This window comes from Rissa tridactyla, chromosome 16 (assembly GCF_028500815.1).
Source record: "Rissa tridactyla isolate bRisTri1 chromosome 16, bRisTri1.patW.cur.20221130, whole genome shotgun sequence".
NCBI lineage: Eukaryota > Metazoa > Chordata > Aves > Charadriiformes > Laridae > Rissa > Rissa tridactyla.
The window spans coordinates 6,969,705-6,987,557 of NC_071481.1; the positions used below are offsets into that span (position 1 = coordinate 6,969,705).

At 58.3% G+C, this 17,853-nt stretch overlaps 2 protein-coding genes across 2 annotated transcripts; both read left to right on the forward strand.

Moving 5' to 3' along the window:
• The first annotated feature begins 1,532 nt into the window (after positions 1-1,532).
• MUL1 (mitochondrial E3 ubiquitin protein ligase 1) lies at positions 1,533-4,855 on the forward strand. The gene is made up of 4 exons (XM_054222703.1): positions 1,533-1,688; positions 1,795-1,882; positions 2,555-2,675; positions 3,520-4,855. Exons 1-4 carry the CDS (start codon positions 1,569-1,571, stop codon positions 4,247-4,249), a joined length of 1,059 nt encoding a protein of 352 aa, XP_054078678.1. The 5' UTR covers positions 1,533-1,568; the 3' UTR covers positions 4,250-4,855.
• A 2,850-nt stretch (positions 4,856-7,705) lies between these two features.
• On the forward strand, positions 7,706-10,028 carry CAMK2N1 (calcium/calmodulin dependent protein kinase II inhibitor 1). The gene is made up of 2 exons (XM_054222477.1): positions 7,706-7,954; positions 9,164-10,028. Exons 1-2 carry the CDS (start codon positions 7,795-7,797, stop codon positions 9,232-9,234), a joined length of 231 nt encoding a protein of 76 aa, XP_054078452.1. The 5' UTR covers positions 7,706-7,794; the 3' UTR covers positions 9,235-10,028.
• Positions 10,029-17,853: the final 7,825 nt, after the last annotated feature.

Consider the following 17,853-nt stretch of genomic DNA (forward strand, 5'->3'; position numbering starts at 1 on the left):
CCCCGGGGACCCCCCCGGCCCCCCCACATGAACCTGCTCTTGTGCCTCCTCCGCAGCGGCCATAATAAAGTCGATGTGTGTTTTCTGTGGTGTAACGGCGCCTGTGTCTCGCCTGGACCGAGCCCTGGACAATGGGAGAGGAAGAGTTAAGCACCGAGGCAGTTTGGGGGGGTTTATACCGAATTTGGGGGGGCTTATACCGCATTTACCCCTTGCAAGGGAAGCCAAGCTGAGGGGGGCGGCTGCAGGGTCCCTGGCTCTTGCTGCACCCTCCCTGCGGCACCAAGGGCTGGCGAGAGCCGCTCCGCGTAGTCATGGCAACTTGCTTTTTTAAATATAGAGCTGGGCGGGGGGGGGGCACAAGGCCGCCCGCGCTGGGGAGGCTGCCATGGGGGTCTGGCCCCTCGGCCCCCCGGAGGGGAGCAAGGCCTGCCTGCAGCCCCCACCGCCCACCCCAAAAGCAGCGCCGAGGCCATGAGCACCAATAATTTACCCAAAAATACTATTTTTTTCCTCCCCTTCTGCTGCTTTCCCAGAATAAGCAATGGCAAAGGGAGAGAGGGGGGAAGCAGGGTCCTGTGTCCTCCCCCCCTGCTCCCAGCCTGGCCATAGCCTTGCATGGGCTGCAGAGGACCCTATAATATGGGGCTGGGGGCTGCGTCCCCACGGCCCCACACTGAGCCTTGTCCTTGCAGTGGCGGGGGCCTTGGGGGCCATGGGATGCTGCTGCCCCACATCCCGGTGGGGGGTGTAAACTCCCCCCCGGCCAAGGCACTATAGGGCTGGGATTTGGGCAGATTTCCCCCTTCTCCAGCCCAGGGGAGAAAGGCTTTGGCTTGACATCCCCCAGGTTTGGGGGGGGGGGGGGGGCGGCTGGGATTTGGGCTTCCCCCCAGTCCAGGGCCCTGGGGGGGGGGGGGGGCATTGGAGCTGCCTGCACCCTGGGGGGATATTGGGATTTGGGCCCTGCTACCATAATCCTGGGGAGTGGCTGGGATTTGGGCTTCCCCCCCAACTCTAAGGCCCTGGGGAGAGCATTGGAGCTGCCCCCCCCAAAGCCCTGGGGGGCATCGGAGCTGCCCTCCATCCCTCCAAGGCCCGGGGGGGGGGCATTGGAACTGCTCCTCCCTGGGGCCGTGGGGGTATTGGCAATTTTTGCGCTCTGCTGCCATAATCTTGGGGACTGGCTGGGATGTGGGCTAATTGCCCTCAAAGGCCTTGTGGGACGAGGGTTTAGCGTGGCCCCCTCTCCCCAAGACCACGGGGGGGCTGGGATGTGGCCTGCTGCCTTCCCCAGGGCCCCGGCGCTGCGATTTACCCCCTTAAAGCCCGGTGGGGCCGGGGTCTGGGCCGCCTTCCCCCATCCCAGGCCCTGTGGGGTGAGATTCGGCCTCCCCCGGCCCCCCAACAAGGCTCCGAGGTGGGGCGGGGGGGATCGGGACCCTCGGTGCCGGATCGGGCCCGCCCTGGAGGACCGCGTCTCTATGGTGGCGGCGGCGCCGGCCAGACTGGCGCGGCTGACGTCATCACGCGGCGCCCGGCGGGCTGTTGCCGCGGTAACGGCGGCGATGGAGGGTGGCGGGCGGCCCTCGGCCGTGCAGGCCGCGCTGCTGGCCGCCAGCACCGCCCTCACCGCCCTGCTCTACTCCGTCTACCGGCAGAAGGCCCGCGTCGCCCGCGGCCTCCAGGTGGGTGCGAGGGGCCCACTGGGGTTTGGGGATCGCCGGGGCCCCGGGCCCCGACCGCGGCCTAGTCCCGTCGGCTGAGCCGCGGCCTCCCCTTTCCTCCCCGCAGGGCGCCAGGAGGGTCCGACTGGACGGGGAGCTGCGGGCGGTGCTGCTGGAGGCGCCGGGGCGCTGCGTCCCCTATGCGGTCATCGAAGGTAGGGACAGGGTGGGGGTCTCAGCCCCAGCGGCTCATCTCCCCCCTATCAGCCGGCCACTGGCCACCCTGACAGCTCAAATCGCAGGCTGTCGGCTCTTCAGCCTCCCCCGACTTAGAATCACAGAATGGTTTGGGTTGGAAGGGACCTTAAAGACCATCTCATTCCAACCCCCTGCCCTGGGCAGGGACACCTCCCACCAGCCCAGGTTGCTCCAAGCCCCGTCCAACCTGGCCTTGAACCCCTCCAGGGATGGGGCAGCCACAGCTGCTCTGGGCAACCTGGGCCAGGGGCTCACCACCCTCACAGCAAAGAATTTCTTCCTCAGATCTCATCTAAATCTCCCCTCTTCCAGTTTTAAACCATTCCCCCTCATCCCATGGCTCCCCTCCCTGCTCCAGAGTCCCTCCCCAGCTTTCCTGGAGCCCCTTTAGGGACTGGAAGGGGCTCTGAGGTCTCTGCGGAGCCTTCTCTTCTCCAGGCTGAACTCCCCCAACTCTCTCAGCCTGTCCTCATAGCGGAGGGGTTCCAGCCATCTCACCATCTTCATGGTCCCCTCTGGACTCGCTCCAATAGATCTTGTTCAGATACTGCCCATACTCGCTGTACGCAATAAGAAATGGAGCAGATGATTCACGAGCACCTCACACACGCTTCGGGTTTGTCTTTCAGGCGTGGTGCAGTCTGTTAAGGACACCCTGAGCAGCCAGTTTGTGGAGAACTGCAAGGGCGTCGTTCAGCGCCTGACGCTGCAGGAGCACAAGATGGTGTGGAACCGAACAACCCACCTCTGGTACGTGCCCTGCACCCACGAACATCCGGTTTTCAGACCAGCTGAGGTGCCCTCGGAGGGCCTGACACGCTGAGATGGCTTCAGGTGTGGCCACAGTGACGAAGGTGCCCCAAACCTGGACCCCACGGTGCACTGTGGCCCTGTTACAGCTGCCAAAATGGGGCACGTTTGGCTGTTTTCAGGCTGTATGCTTTCAGAGTTCGCACAGGGGCCATAGACAATGAGCACGTAGAGTAACCCAATGTGGGCAGAGCATTTATTGACAGCCCCATGTTGTCATTATGGAGGTGGCCACAGGGTGGTATCTCCTGAGCAAAACGGCACCTTCGAAACAGAAATTCAGTTGGATTTGGGCGATACCCGCACCCAGGGGACCAGAGGATGGTCCCAAGAGCAGCCTGCCCCACGAAAGCTGCGGGAACAAGAGCACAGTGACGCTCTTCGAGCCTCGGCTAATTAGATAATGCTTATCAAATTTGCCTGTATGACAGGCAGCACTTTTCCTCGCAGGGCGGTTTCTGGCAGCTGTGTATGCCACAGGGAGATGAGGGGGGGAAATTATGTGGGCTGAAGCGCTTTCCCGGTGACGGGGGAAGCCCACGCTGCTTCTGCGGGGACCGCGGAACTCTTGCAGTAAGGGCAGAGAGGCCTCGTGCACACCTGGATGGTGCCATGAGGGGAGAAGTACTGCTCTCCAGTGAGTCCCATCCAAAAAAACTTCGCTCAGGGCAGGTGACGGCTGGCAGTCCCCAAAACCAGCAGGTCAGCCCAGGCGGTGTTTCCCTGCTGGCCTCGGGGGAAGCACTAACGCTCGCCTTTGCTTTATCCCCTTCTCCTTCCCCAGGAATGACTACGAGAAGATCATCCACCAGAGAACCAACACCACCCCCTTTGACCTGGTCCCTCAGGAGGACGGCACCGGCGTCGCCGTCAGGGTGATGAAGCCGCTGGACGCTGCCGAGCTCAGCCTGGAGACAGTGTATGAGAAGTTTCACCCCTCCGTCCAGTCCTTCACTGATGTCATCGGCCACTACATCAGCGGTGAGCGCCCCAAGGGCATTCAGGAGACGGAGCAGATGCTGAAGGTGGGCACAGCGCTGACGGGGGTGGGAGAGCTGGTCCTGGATAATGCCACCATCAAGCTGCAGCCCCCGAAGCAGGGCATGCCCTACTACCTGAGTGGTGTGGATTTCGACTCCTTGCTGCAGAAACAAGAATCCAACGTCCGCTTCTGGAAAATCCTGACCGTCGTTTTCGGTTTCGCCACTTGCGCCGTCCTCTTCTTCATCCTACGGAAGCAATACCGGCATCACCGTGAGCGGCAGCACCTCAGGCAAATGCAGGATGAATTCCGGCAGGCCCAGGAGCGCCTGATGCGCGAAATGAACGCAGAGGGCGGAGAGACGCTCAAAAATGCCTGCGTCATCTGTTTAAGCAACATCAAATCCTGCGTCTTCCTGGAGTGCGGGCACGTTTGCTCTTGCAAGGAGTGTTACCGGGCTCTCCCTGAGCCCAAAAAGTGCCCGATCTGCCGGCAGGCCATCTCCAGGGTGGTGCCCTTATACAATAGTTAAATTTCTGTGACCGGGAGGGAGAGTTTTTGGCATTAAAGCTGTCTCTCGCAAAGGGGTTTTCTCGCCTGGCTGCTTGGATGGTTGATTTTGGGGAAGGGGAGGGAGCTGGAGTGAGCGAGGTGCTTTGAGTGGGGTGCAGAGCCGGGTGTTAAAAGATGATGACGGTCCGGCTGATCGGGGCTCATGTCGCGCTCTGGAGGGTTTCCGGGGTGGGAGACGAGGATTCCTCACAAAGGGAGCTCGGCTGGGAGATGCAGTTTCAAGCGCTTCTGTTAAAAGTTGGACTCTCAGGGTTTGCGTTATGAAATAACCGGCTTATAAAAATGTGGAGAAAAGGAAAATATATGTATTATGGCTTCTCAGAGGCTGCAGGATTCGGGCAATGCTGCCACCTGGCTCCGGGGACCGATGGAGCGGGGTGGGCTTTCAGAGAGCTTGTGGAGGGGGGTTGCGTGAACACAAATAATTTTGGGATCATCCACGGAATTGGTTTGTGACTGTATCACACCAGGACGCCAGGACGGGGAGGTGAAACTGCTGTGGCTGCACGTGGCTTGAGCTGGGATAGAAAATGGGATGTGAAGTAATAAAATAGGATGAAGAGTGTGTTTGTCTCGGATCATTACGTGACTCTGGGAGGGGGGACATGGGATCTGCTGCCCCTCTGCACTCTGGGGGCTGTACGCTGCGCTGATCAGCAGCGGGGGAATGTAAATCGCTGTTGAGTGGAGATGGAGGGTGGGCTAAGGGGGGTGGGATCGCGTCCCTCTGCTCTGTCATGACAGACAGCCTGTCCCCTTGTCTGTAACACAGGCGGCACCAAACCCCCAAACTTTCACATGGAAAAGGAAAAATTCCCTTCCCCAACTCCCCCATTTTGCTGTAAATCATGTACAGTAGCTGCACCCGAGAGGGTTAACAAACCCAAAGTGGCGCTTCAATTAACCTTTGCCGTAGAGAGCTGAGTTTTGAATTCGAGGAACACAGGGTTTGGGGTGGGGGAGCCCCTGTTTTGGGAGCCTGGAGTGGGAACAGTTGAAATTCCCAGGATTTGGGGACAGACCCCGTGTCCGCAGACAGGCAGAGCTGCTCACATTCCCTTTAAGGGTCTGCCCTTCCATCGCCTGCCAGGAAAAATGCTGAATTTAACCAGGAAACGGGGTTGTTTCCTTGTTAAACGTTAACCAGCCCGGCCGGGCAGCGTCCGAAGGCCGCTGTGGTTGGGTGGCACAAACCCGCTGGCCCAAGGAGCAGGTCCTGGGGCCACCCCAGCGCCAGGAGGGGACACATCCAGCCGGCTGTAGATGGCGGTGGCTGCCTGTCGCAGCGATGCTGCTGCCTGCGCGCTGCCTGCCTGCAGGGAAAGCCAGAATCCCAGCGGGAAAAGCCAAAATCCCAGCAGGAAAAGCCAAATTCCAGCTTGCCGGCAGAGACATCCCTCCTCTCCCCGTGGTTATTGCCCTGCCTTGCCCTTCACGCCCTTCTGCTGCTGACAGAAAATAAAATCTCCTCTTATCAGCGGCTCAAAGTGCATCGTGGAAGAAAAAAAACCAAGAACGCCCCAAGACTTTCCCTGCTGGATCACACTGCTGTCTTCCCGAGAGCGTGGATTTAAGATCCAGACCACCCGTGACCCCGACTCCTTTTCTTAAAAGGCTTTCTGCTGTAAAAAAAACATATTTAGAGGCTTTTTTTTGTGGCCGTTACTGCCCATTGCTCCCTGTGCCCTATCAAGGCTTTGCCTTTCCCTCCTCAGCTGTGGTTTCCTGGGGCCCAACCACCCCAAAAATCCCCATCCCCTGGACGGCGACCCCCCCCCCGGCCCCGCAGACCGGTGCAGGATGCGGTCCTGAGCCTCGGCGTTTTCCCTGGGGAACAGAGCCATCACGCGAAGCCTAAAAATACACTTTTGGGGAGGCTGTGCTTTCCCCGTTACCTTTCGCCTCCTGTTTTCGAGCTTTCCCCCGCGATATCTCGGGCGTAGACGCAACCTTATGTAAGGAGCTGACAGCTCGGGGGTGTGCGGGGGTGCGGGAGAGGGGTTTGTGCGGCTCCCAGAGCCGAGGATTTTGGCAAACGAGGGGTTTGGAGATGGGAGCAGTCCCGGGGCAGCATGTCCCAGCCTCTGTCCTTCCAGTGCCACCATCCTGCTCGGCCCCAAAATGAGCCGGGCTCCCGCTTTCAGAGAGATCTGCTGGCACAAACGTGTTTTTTTTTCCTGCTGTCCCCATTGTCCCCTCCACTGCGCTTTGCAGGGGATGCACGAGGGATGCCTGAACCCCTCAAATAGTTGCAATCTGCACCAAAACGATAGCCCCGGCCTCCCCATTGCCCCTTGGCCAGGCCGTCTCACTTGGCAAGGCAATAATCCTGATGGCCCACACTGCTGCAGCAATGCTGTGGGGAAAACCCCATAGGAAGCTCGCGGCGACCCACACGCCTCTCCACTTGTGCCAGGGACATGCCCTAGGGACCGACAGCCAGGAGCACCCAGAACGACTCCCCACATTACAGCCCCCATGGAGGGACCCCACGACAGCTCATTTCTGCTGGGCTCTGCAGGAGAGATGTGGGGCTGAGCCCATGCTCCGTGAGGACACGCGCTGGGCTCCCCAGGGATGCTGTGGGGCAGCTCCAAGCTCCCCAAGGATGCTGTGGGGCAGCTCTGGGCTCCCCAGGTGTAGCTGTGGGGCAGCCTGGGCTCATTGGGGGTTGTTGTAGGGCAGCTCCAGGCTCTACAATGACACTATGGGGCAGCCACAGGCTCACAAGGGGTGGCTGTGGGGCACCCTGGGAATGCTGTGAGGCAGCTCAGGGCTCCCCAGGGATGCCGTGGGGCATTTCCACACTCAGCAGGGATGCTGTGGAGCAGCTCTGAGCCCCCTAGAAGTGGTTGCGGGGCAGCCTAGGCTCCCCAGGAGTGGCTGGAGCTCTACAGGGTTGCTGTGGGGCAGCTCCAGGCTCCCCAGGGATGTGGGGCTCCCCAGGGATACTGTGGGGCTCCCCAGGGATACGGTAGGGCAGCTCGGGCTATCCAGGAGTTGGCTGTGGGGCAGATCTGGGCCCCCCAGGGATGCCGTGGGGCTCCCCAGGGACGCCGTGGGGCAGTTCCGGGCTCCCCAGGGATGCTGTGGAAATCCCTAGGGATGCTGTGGGACAACTCGGGGCTCCCCAGGGATGCTGTGGGGCAGCTCCAGCCCCCCGGGGCAGGCCGGTGGGGCAGTCCCGGGGATCCCCGGGGTGCGTGGGGCAGCCCGCCGGGGGCGGTGCCGCTGCCCGGGGCGGGACGGGGGGGGGCCGGGGGGCCGTGCCGCTCCCGCCCCGTCCCGCCCGGTCCCGCCCGGTCCCGCCTCCCGCTCCTCTATCGCCGCCGCCGCCGGAGCCGCCGCCGCAGCCGCCGAGCCGCCAGCAGCGCCGGGCCGGGCCGGGATGTGACGGGGCGGCCGCCCCGCTCCGCTCCGCCGCTGCCCCGGGCCCGCGGGCCCCGCGCCCCGGGAGGCTGTCGGGGGGCGGCGGCGGCGGCGGGCCCCCCCCCCGCCGCCCCCATGTCGGAGGGGCCGCCCTACGGCGAGGGGCAGCTGGCGGGGGACGCCGCCGTGGGGCAGCTGCCCTTCCCCGTTCGCCTCCGCGGCCCCGACGGCCTCCTCGCCGGCGGGCAGGGCAAGCGGCCCCCCAAGCTGGGGCAGATCGGCCGCAGCAAGAGAGGTGGGTGCTCGCGGGGCCGGGGCCGGGGGCGGGCACCGGGACCTCCCCGGGATGCAGGGGACAGGGAAGCGGGGAGCATCCCCGGGGACGGGGCGCGGCGCACCGGGGAGATGGCGGGTATCGTGTCCCAGGGACCTTCCCGGGGATGCAGGACACCGCGGACTGTCCCCAGGGACAGGACACGGCGCACCGGGTACCCTGCGGGATGTTGGGCATTGTGCTCTAGGGACCTTCCCGGGGATGCAGGACACCGCGGACTGTCCCCGGGGACAGGGCATGGTGCACCGGGCTCCCTGGGGGACGTCAGGCATCGTGTCCCAGGGACCTTCCTGGGGACTATCCCCAGGGACGGGACACGGTGCACCGGGTAGCCTGCGGAATGTTGAGCATCATGTCCCAGGGACCTTCCCGGGCATGCAGGACACCGCAGACTGTGCCCAGGGACAGGACACGGTGCATCAGGCTCCCTGCACGATGTCAGGCATCATGTTCCAGGGACCTTTCCCAGGGATTGTCCCCAGGGACGGGACACGGTGCACCAGGTACCAGTGGGGATGTCAGGCATCATGTCCCAGGGACCTTCCCAGGGATGCAGGACACCACAGACTGTCCCCAGGGACAGGACACGGTGCACCAGATACCCAGCGGGATGTTAGGCATTGTGCTCTAGGGACCTTCGTGGGGATGCAGGACGCCGTGGACTGTCCCCAGGGATAGGACACGGTGCACCAGGCTCCCTGTGGGATGTCAGGCATCATGTCCCAGGGATCTTCCCAAGGTGTTGGGTGGTGGGGACCTTCCTTGGGGACAGGGCATGGTGACCCGGGCGCTTTGCCAGGCTGTAGGACAGCAGGGACCTTCCCCAGGGTGCCTTGGGGACCATTCCCGGGGTGTAGAGGTGAAGGGACCTTCCTTGGGGACAAGGCACCATGCCGGGGGGTAGGTACCTTCCCCGGGGACAGGGCACCAGGCACCGTGCTGGGGGGCAGGGTACTGGGGACCCTCCCGGGGGACAGGGCACAGTGCTCCGGGTACCGGTTCCCCTCTGGGGCACCATGCTGGCTTTGCCACCAGCTGCAGCAAGGCTGTGGGACACCCCCAAGCTCCCCCCAAGGTGCCCACCACCACCCTGGGGTGACCTTGGGCGAGGGGACCACACCGGCACCATATTCATCACCGTTATGTTTTTTGGTTTTTTTTGCTTTCCAGTGGTTATTGAAGATGATAGAATTGATGATGTGCTGCAAAATCTCTCGGAAAAGGCCCCTCCTGGTGTTTAAAACTCCCCTGGGGACGCTCGGCTGAAGGCTGGGGGGGCCGGGGGGGATTGGTTTACAATGGCACAGGTTATCGGCACAAAATCAAAGCACCCCCCCGCCGAGAGCGCAGCGAGCGAGCACCTGGAGAGCCGTCCTCGCCAGCCGGCGATCCCCCACCGCCCAGCAGCACACCCGCCCCTCCGGGAGACGCGGCGAGCGAGACAAAGCCCGGCGACAAATAAAAAAAAAAAAATCATCATAATACAATAAATAATAATAAAAAAAATTAATTAATAATTGGAAAAATAATCACCCGCTCCAAAAAACCCCCACCCCGACCGGCCGCCGCGAGGGATGGACGGAGGCGTCGCGGCGCTGAATTACTCGGGATTTCTTGTGGCGGTGGGATGAACGAAGCCTGCGCCGCGTTAGATCGGGGGGTAAGAGGAAAGGGGGCAGCAGAAGATGGGGGGGGATCCGGCCCCCGGGGTCTCCCCCCCTCCCCGGCCAGGGTCAGTCCCAGCGGGCACCTTGTTTACATTATTTAATCTTGCAAAAATGAATCCGTGCACTTGGATGTACCACGCTATCCCCTTCCTTAGGATTTTTTTTTTTTTTATGTTGATGTCTTTGGATGTTGGAAAATGATATAAAAAAAAAAATAGATATATATATTTCCTTTTAGTCACGTTTTAAGGTTCTGGAGGGGGAAAAACAACAAAAAAAAACTTTTATAAAGGAAGGGCCTAGAGGAAGAATCGCTGGTTTATTTTTTAAAGCTTGTACTTCTTGGTTGCTGTGAGCAAAGGGACAGATTTTATATGTACGGGGGGGTGGGGGGGACGCTCGGCTTTTCTAACTACCATGTGGTCTGTAGTGTGGGTGATTTCGTTTGTTTTTTTTTTTTTTTTCTTATATTGTGGCAGTTTCTTCTCTTTAATAGACTGTATTAAAAAAAATATCTCTATAAAAAGAATTAATGTAATCACAAGAGTGCCAAACACTTGGAGATGCCGGAGGGCAGCGATTCCCTCCCCGAGTCGAGCAGCGCTCGGGGGTTTTTCTGCTCTTTCTAGGGTTCGGTCGATCTCTCGTGGGGTTTTCTTTGACTTCTCTTTTCTAATCTTTCTTTTTAAGTCTTTTTGCATGATGTGCGTATAAAAAAAAAAAAAAAAGAAAAAAAAAAGCGCCTCTTGCGTGAGGGCTCGGTTTCTTGTTTCTGTTTGCGACTCTGACTGACCTCAAGGCAGGTTTTCTTTCCTCCTTTTCTTAAATATTGTGTATGTTGCACTTTTATCCACTACACAGGGCTATTTCTGCAATGTCCAAATAAAAAAAAAAAAGGAAAATGAAACAAAACGGAAAAGAAAAAAATAATATTTAAATAATCTGCTGTGCTTTCCCACGGGTGGCCGGGGCCCAGCGCCGTGAGCATCCTCCTCCCCCCACCCCATCCACCCAAATCATCCCAAAAATAACCCAGGAAAACCTCGCCGCTCTCCGACACGGACCCCCCGCGACCCAGGTCGTGCTGCGCCCTGAATCATTAATTATAATTAATATTTATTTATGGGATTATTATGTTTTTTAATGGGAAAACGCCCAAATTCCAGGGAAAAAATTCAACACGAGGTCCCGAAATGCTGGGATGGGGATCCAAAAAGGTTCCCTTCCCTGCTGGGAAAGTCTGAGGAAAATGGGGATTTTTTTCAGCCCCACGTCGCCTCCCCCCCCTCGCCTAAACCCAAATCCCGGCCCATTCCCCCCCGTGAGCGCGGTCGTTAATCATTGGCGGCGTTAATAAGAGCCATTATCGCTCCTGGCCTAGGGCACGAGCAAACCTTTGTGCCGGGGGCAGAAAATAATCACGCCAGGGGAAACGTGGCCCCGGGATGGTGTGTGTGGGGGGGTTATTGCAAATAAAATAATATATTGCAATAAAAGCAGCCTGCCGCCGAGCAGGGCTGGCGCTGCTGTGGACAGGGATGGCCGGGGGGGGCAGATTGATTAATTTCTGGGGGGGGACGGGCCACCGGCGCTGCCCAAACACCCCCTTTTTTGGGGTGCCAAGGCTGCAAGAGTCTGCACAGCGCTCCCATTTTTAACCCCTGCAGCCTCTCACGGGTGCGGGATGGGATGGGGAGATTTCCTGAAGTGCTCCCTTGAAAAAAAATCCCTAATTATTTTATTTTTTTTCCCGAGGATGCAGCCGCGTGGGTTGGGCTCTGCGGACACCGCCAACCCTTTGGTCCTGGAATTTTCTATTCCGGGTGACCCCATGCAGCTGTGAAGCACAAGATGGGCCTGCGGGAGGGTTTTTCCCCCCCCCCAGTCTAATGGGTTTTGCCCCAAATGGCTTCTGCGTGCGAGCCCAGGCTTTGGGGAGCGCAGACAGAGCCCATGGAGGAGCAGAACATCCCGCAACCGTGGAGAAGGCGGCGCTGGGCGGCTCATAAGACACATAACCATGGGCTGGATGTGGCCATTGGCATTTGGTTAATTAGGTTTACCAAAAAGCCCCTGTTTCGCATGAAAACCTGATCTATGGGTCTGCCAGACCCAACTGCCCGCTTTCTCCCAGGCATCAATAAACCTCCGAGCACCCAAACACCCCCTGAAACCCAAAACCGCCAGACGGGGTGCTCTGGGGATGGGGTCCATGCATGGCACCGGGAGCCCCCCCAAAACCCCTCGACACCCGGAAAAAGCCAGGAATGAGCCAGAGAAAGCCCGAAGCCGGAGGGGGAAGGGAGGTTGAAAGAAGAGGAGATTCTGCTAAATTATAAACCGCTCTTTTATATGCATCTTTCATGCACGGCGCATAAATAATGGAGCAGGAGAGCCCGGCCAGCTCGCTTACAGGGAGGATGCGGGATGGAGGGGCGAGAAGAGAAGGTCGCAGGATGGATGGATGGATAGACGGATGGATGGATGGATGGATGGATGGAGGGGGAAAAAGATGTCGAGTCGGGGATCCCCTGGCCACGCATCGCTGGGAGATGATATTCTGAAGGAGGATTTAAGGATTAAGCTGGCCACGGGGCAGGAGTTTATTGCATACATTATTTAACAGATGGCCCAACGCAGGCGGCCGGCTGCCTACGGTCTCCCCGGTGACCTTGGCCAGGAGATGCCGGGGCCGGGCAGGGAGCCTGGTGCCACCGCCGGGCTCCGGTTACGGGGACCAGAGGAAAAATCACCCTCCCTGGGGAGACAGCACCCAGCAGCTCCAGTGCCAAATCCCCATGGAAACGGCAAAAAAAACCCCAAAACCAAACCCACCCAGCCCTGGCCCATATGGGCTGCTTGTTTTGGCAGTGGTGGGGAAAAAAAAAAAAAAAAAGGGAGGAAAAGATAAACTAAAAGAGGCATTTGCAGGTTTATTTACTGAAGGGAACTCGGCACTTCGTGAAGAAGCGGGGTGGCAGGGGGACGAGCGAGGGGCAAAGGTCCCGGTGGCACCCAGAGAGCTTGCAAAATCCCTCTCCCGCACACAAATACGCGCTTTAATCCCATTACCATGGGAATTTGGGCACTGGGGGGAAGGTGGTAAAACATTTGCTGCCCCAATAAAACCACCCCCAGCCCCATATACCCAAGAGCCCAGGGCAGGGCTGGGGGGGGGGGATTTTTATCTATCTTTAAAGCCGCTCATTTTCTGCGAGCTTTAAATCCCCACAGCAATTGCAGCACCAGCCCTTTGCATCTCGTAAGGCCCCCCGGGGAGGATGCCAGCCCTGGGGCGGGGGGGTGGGGGGTGGCTCAGTGCCACGGATGCCCATTTTGGGGCTGCATCAGCACCTCCGCCACCCATTTCCCGCATCACCAGAGCAATTTGCACCAACCCACGGAAAATCACCCCAAAAAATCGAGGGCAGTGGGTTGCAGCCGGGGCAATGCAGAGCACGGGGGAGCAGGCAAACCGCCCCCCCCCACCAAGTGCTTCCCCTGAAAGGACGCCCATGTAGCAGCCACCCAAAATAAATATTCTTTTTATTCTTTTTCTTTTTTTTTTTTTTCCCCTCCCCACCAAAACTAGGGCACGTTAAACTAGGCCAGCGCTCCCCTGCAAAGTGATTTATTTATCATGGGGGGAGCGAGGAGGGACGGCGTGGGACGGGGGGCTGCAGAGCAGCGTGCGCAGGGCAGGGACGCTCCATCCCACCCCTAAAAGCTGCGGTTTGGGGGAAGAAAACGGGGTCAGTTTTTCCCTCTTTTCTTGTTAAAAAATCAGAATTACTCAGAAGGGGGCAGTTTAAGTGACCTTCAGCGGGGAAGATGTGAAACTGGTCATTTTAATGGGACCAAACCCCTTTTTGATCCATTCTCTCGAGACCGCTGCTGGTTTCAACCGCATGTGGTTAATGTTTTATATTGTGGCATTACCAACATAAAATATCCTTTAGCAAAATGGAAAATGGATAAAAACATGAAGGAAAATTTTTGCCCTGCAGGAAGAACTCCCATTTCTCCCCCCCTCCGCTTTTTAACACAAGGATGAGAAAAAGCCAGTGTCTGTCCGCTCCCACGCTCGAGATCTGCCCATCCCTATGATGGGGGTGGCCAAGAGAGGTGTAGGGTGCAGCACCCTCCTGCTGGGTGCTCCCCCATCAAACGCGGCCTTCGGGTTTGGTTTTTTTTCCCTCAATTTCCCGGTGCCTTTGGGTTTCGCCCAGGGAGAAGGGCTTCTCGTGGTGTGGACCTGAACTCTTTCTCGTTTGGGGGATTTTGGGGGGATGCTGGTCCCCCATCCCTGGGTTCTTTGTCCCACAGCCACTAGAGGCCACTGAGGCTCTGTGATCCCACCTCATTTATTCACGTGGGACATTCAGACACCAACATTAGCACCCAAAAGGATAAAATCGGGGCGGGGGGGGGGGGGGGGGGGGGGAAGTATAATACACAGAGGCAGCAAAATTGGGGGAAAACAGGGCAGAAAACGGCTGATCCCCAAGCTCCATCAGGATCTCTAGGGATATCCCCAACCCAGGACCCCATGGGCGACAGGGAAAGCACTTTTCTCAGCTCAAATACGGTCAAGTCACTCAGCTGCCCAGGCCCACGCTGAGCACTAAGTAGGATTTTTGGGCATCCCCCCCGCCCCAAGCTAAACATCTCTGGAGGACAGGGAAATGCTGCCCCACATGTGGCTTCCCTCCTGGGCCAGCACACGGAGGAGCCAGGCTCACCGGGAAGTTTTTGGAGGGGGTCAAGCAGCTGCTCTCAGGATGCGGCATTTCCCACCTTGGGAGCATCCTGCAAAAAAAACCCCCAAATCCCTCCTGCTGCCTGCCTCAGGGACCCTGAAAGCGGAGCTCCCTGCCTCCCCAGGCTCCTTATTTTCTTTTAGCCTGGAGTTAAAATTTCTAGGATATTATAAACAGCTGTTCCCGCTAATGAGGACTAAGCGAAACATCAGACATCTTAATTTATACGTTGCTCAAGGTGTCAAACTGTTGCATTACAATAACAAGTGGGAGACACCTCACCAAAAAATGAGGAAAGTTTCACTCGGAGCTAAACGCAGAAGCAGATGCTCAAATACAAACCAAGCCTGAGCAAAGCACCAGGCTCTGCAACCCCGCCGACGTTTTCCCAGTTAAATATTCAAGGTTTGGGGCTGGGGGGGATTTGATTTTTTGAGGGGGTGGGGATGCCCATAAAGCCTCATGTTTGTGCAACCCAGGAGCATTTTCACGCCCTCAGCAGGCAGGTGAGGACCGCTGCTGCATTCTCGGGGCTGCCCCAGTTCCCAGCCTCATTGGCCTCAGCAGGAGAATTCCTGCCGGAGATTTTCCGCGACGGTTTCTCCCCTGGGTTTCGGCGGGATACGCCTGCAATAGCAATCGCCCGGCCTCCTGCCAGCGATGCGGCGTGGGGGATATGAAGGAAACCAGAGGAATTAGGGCTCCCCTCCACGCTATGGCATTGCAATTTATTAATACATATTAGTTTTGCATGTGTGACACCCGTACGAGCTCGTTGCTTTGCCGACCTCAGTCTTTCCAGTGGCCTTTAGGCATCCTCCCAACCCGCTTGTCCCTTTCCATGGAGTGGCTGTTGATGAGCAAGCATGGAAAAAGGGGAGCAAAACAGCTGCTGGGAGCATCTCCCAGGGTCCCTGGAGCTTCGCACGGATGGCTTGGAGCATCAGCCCTTTCCCAGGGTGGGGAACAAAAGAAAATAAAGCAAAATAACCAAACCACACACACAAAAAAAACCCAACCAAAAACCCAAGCAGGCCATGTGATATAACACCCCAAAATACCCAGCGGTGAGTCACGGCGCTGGGTGCGGAGATGGGGCTGATCCATCTCTGAGTCAGCCCGGCCGGCGCAGGCTGTGTTTGCCCCCCCCCGTCCCCTCCCCAGCTCCCTGTTTCCCATTTTTGCTCCAAACCCGCACAAATACAAACAAATACACCGTGACTCAGAGGCATGTGGTGGGGCTCAGCCTGTGGCACCCCCTCCTAACCCCCTGGCATCCCCAAATCCCCAACAGTGCCACAACGATGGGGCTGGACACACCAGCATCTTGCAAGAGCCAAGCCTGGGAAGCATTAAAGGAGATTTTAAAAATGTGTATTTTGGGAGGGGACACACACACAGGAGGTCCTCACTGATGCAACTGCAAGGAAGCACTTAGGATTTTCCAACTAGCTCTAATTAATTAGCATTTTCTTAGCTTAGCATCGTTTTAAACCTGAAGCACCAACTAATTCTCCTGTGTCATGGCCAGAGGAAGTGGATACAGAGCAGAGACCCTGCTCAGGGCCGTCTGAGGTGACAGGGTGAAGCCCCGTGCCTGGGACACCCGCATCGCGAGGGGTGGTGGGTGCTGGCGGAACTGGGACAAGGCTCAGTGCAATCTGGTCCCAGCCCTTCCCAAGCCACAGCATCCTAGAACATCCCCAGCCGGATGGAAAACAGCAAGGAAACAGGACTTATTTTGGAGGAGGCACCTTTGGAAAGCTGCCCTGGGGTTATTTTCACCTGATCTGGATGAATACATGGAGGAGGGGGAGAAACCTTACAGCACACAAATGCTGTGTGCTTAGTCGAGCAGTGTGTGAGATCCAGCACGGTCCAAAGCCGAGCTGCCCGCTGGCTTTAACCACCCACGGGGTTTAACCTCCAGCCAGGTTAATCCCCAGCCTCGTCACCCAGGTTAACGCACCGTCCCCGTGACACACGTTAAGGAAAAGCAGAAGGTGAGTGGCCCCGCACAGGATGAGACCCCTGGTAGCATCCCCAGCATCCTCAACTGGTTTCCATAGCGATGGGTTCGGCCCCAGATTGGGTGCTGGGGAAGTAGGGGCGAGGAGGGGGCTCAAAAGGACAAATAGCACAGCGAAACAGCGGGGTTTAATAAAAAAAAATAACTTTGCACCTTGGTGCACCAGGAGGCTGAGGCTGGTACCCAGTGACACTCCCCAGGCCAGCCTCATTGGGGGTTTTGGGGAGGTGCCCCCCATCCCACTGCCCCTGCAGGCCAACGCCGCTCAGCACATACCCTGATCAGCACATTCCAGGTCTATCAGCCTTCCCGGCTTAATTCCCAGCCTGGCTGCAAAGTCCGGAGCCCAGCTACAGCCTTTCCCAACTCTACCCAGAAGCAAACAGCCCCAAAATGCCGAAGAATTAATCCTACGACCCTGAATGCCAGAAAAACCCTGCACCTGGGCATGGTGTGGGCAGAAGGGAGAGCCCAGGCAGCACACAGATGCTCCCGAGCGGACGGGTCCCTGCGGGCCCCCACAGCCGCCCACCCCTGTGGCCGTGCCCGCTGTCTGCAGCCCAGTTACACAAGGCGCCTGGTGCTTGCATAAGCTGCAGCGGTGTGTGCAGCCCCAAGGAGAGAGGAAAAGTGAGCAGGGACCATGGCCCTGAAGATGGGACCCACGGCCTGAGCCTGTCTCCCTCAGGCGAGTCCCGTGGGTCCTGCAGTGGGGACATCACGCAGCCGGAGCCGTCCCTAAATGAGGTGGCATGATGGCCTGCAGCATGACCGACCCCATCCCTTCACCACCCTTGCTGGGGAGACACCAAAAAAGGAGGAATTCAACCACCACAGCTCAAGCCCAGGAGAAAGGCTGCTAAAAACCCCAAAGCCAGTGAGCAGCACCCACACCAGCCCTAGAGCATCCAGCACTCACTTGCCTTCACCTTCAGCCCTGGGACTGGGGGTATCCCTAGGGGGAGACCATTTTTTTAAAGACTTTTAACCAAGCAGGAAGGGGTGTGCAACGGGGAAGCACTTTGCAGGGCTCGGGCAGGCTGGGAGCAGCATCACTCGCTCCCAGGGAGCTTCTGCAGAGCAGCATGCTTGTGGGCGAGCATCAGCCTTCGGCTTCCAGCCCGCACCCACAGAGAAATAAAGCACTGCCTTTAAACCAGCGTCCCATCAGCAACCCAGGGATAGCCAAAACCCCTGGTCAATTTGCACAGGGAAGCTCACTTTCTTTAGGTACCAAAATACGTTGTCTCTACCCATCGTGGTGCTTTGGCACCAGCTCGTTTCAGCTTGCATCAGGCACATGGCAAGACAGGGTTGTGAGGACTTGCCACCCCGACCAGACCACCTCTGCCGAGGGATTTATACCCCACAGCCCACGCGATCACATTTTCCAGGGGTGTTCCC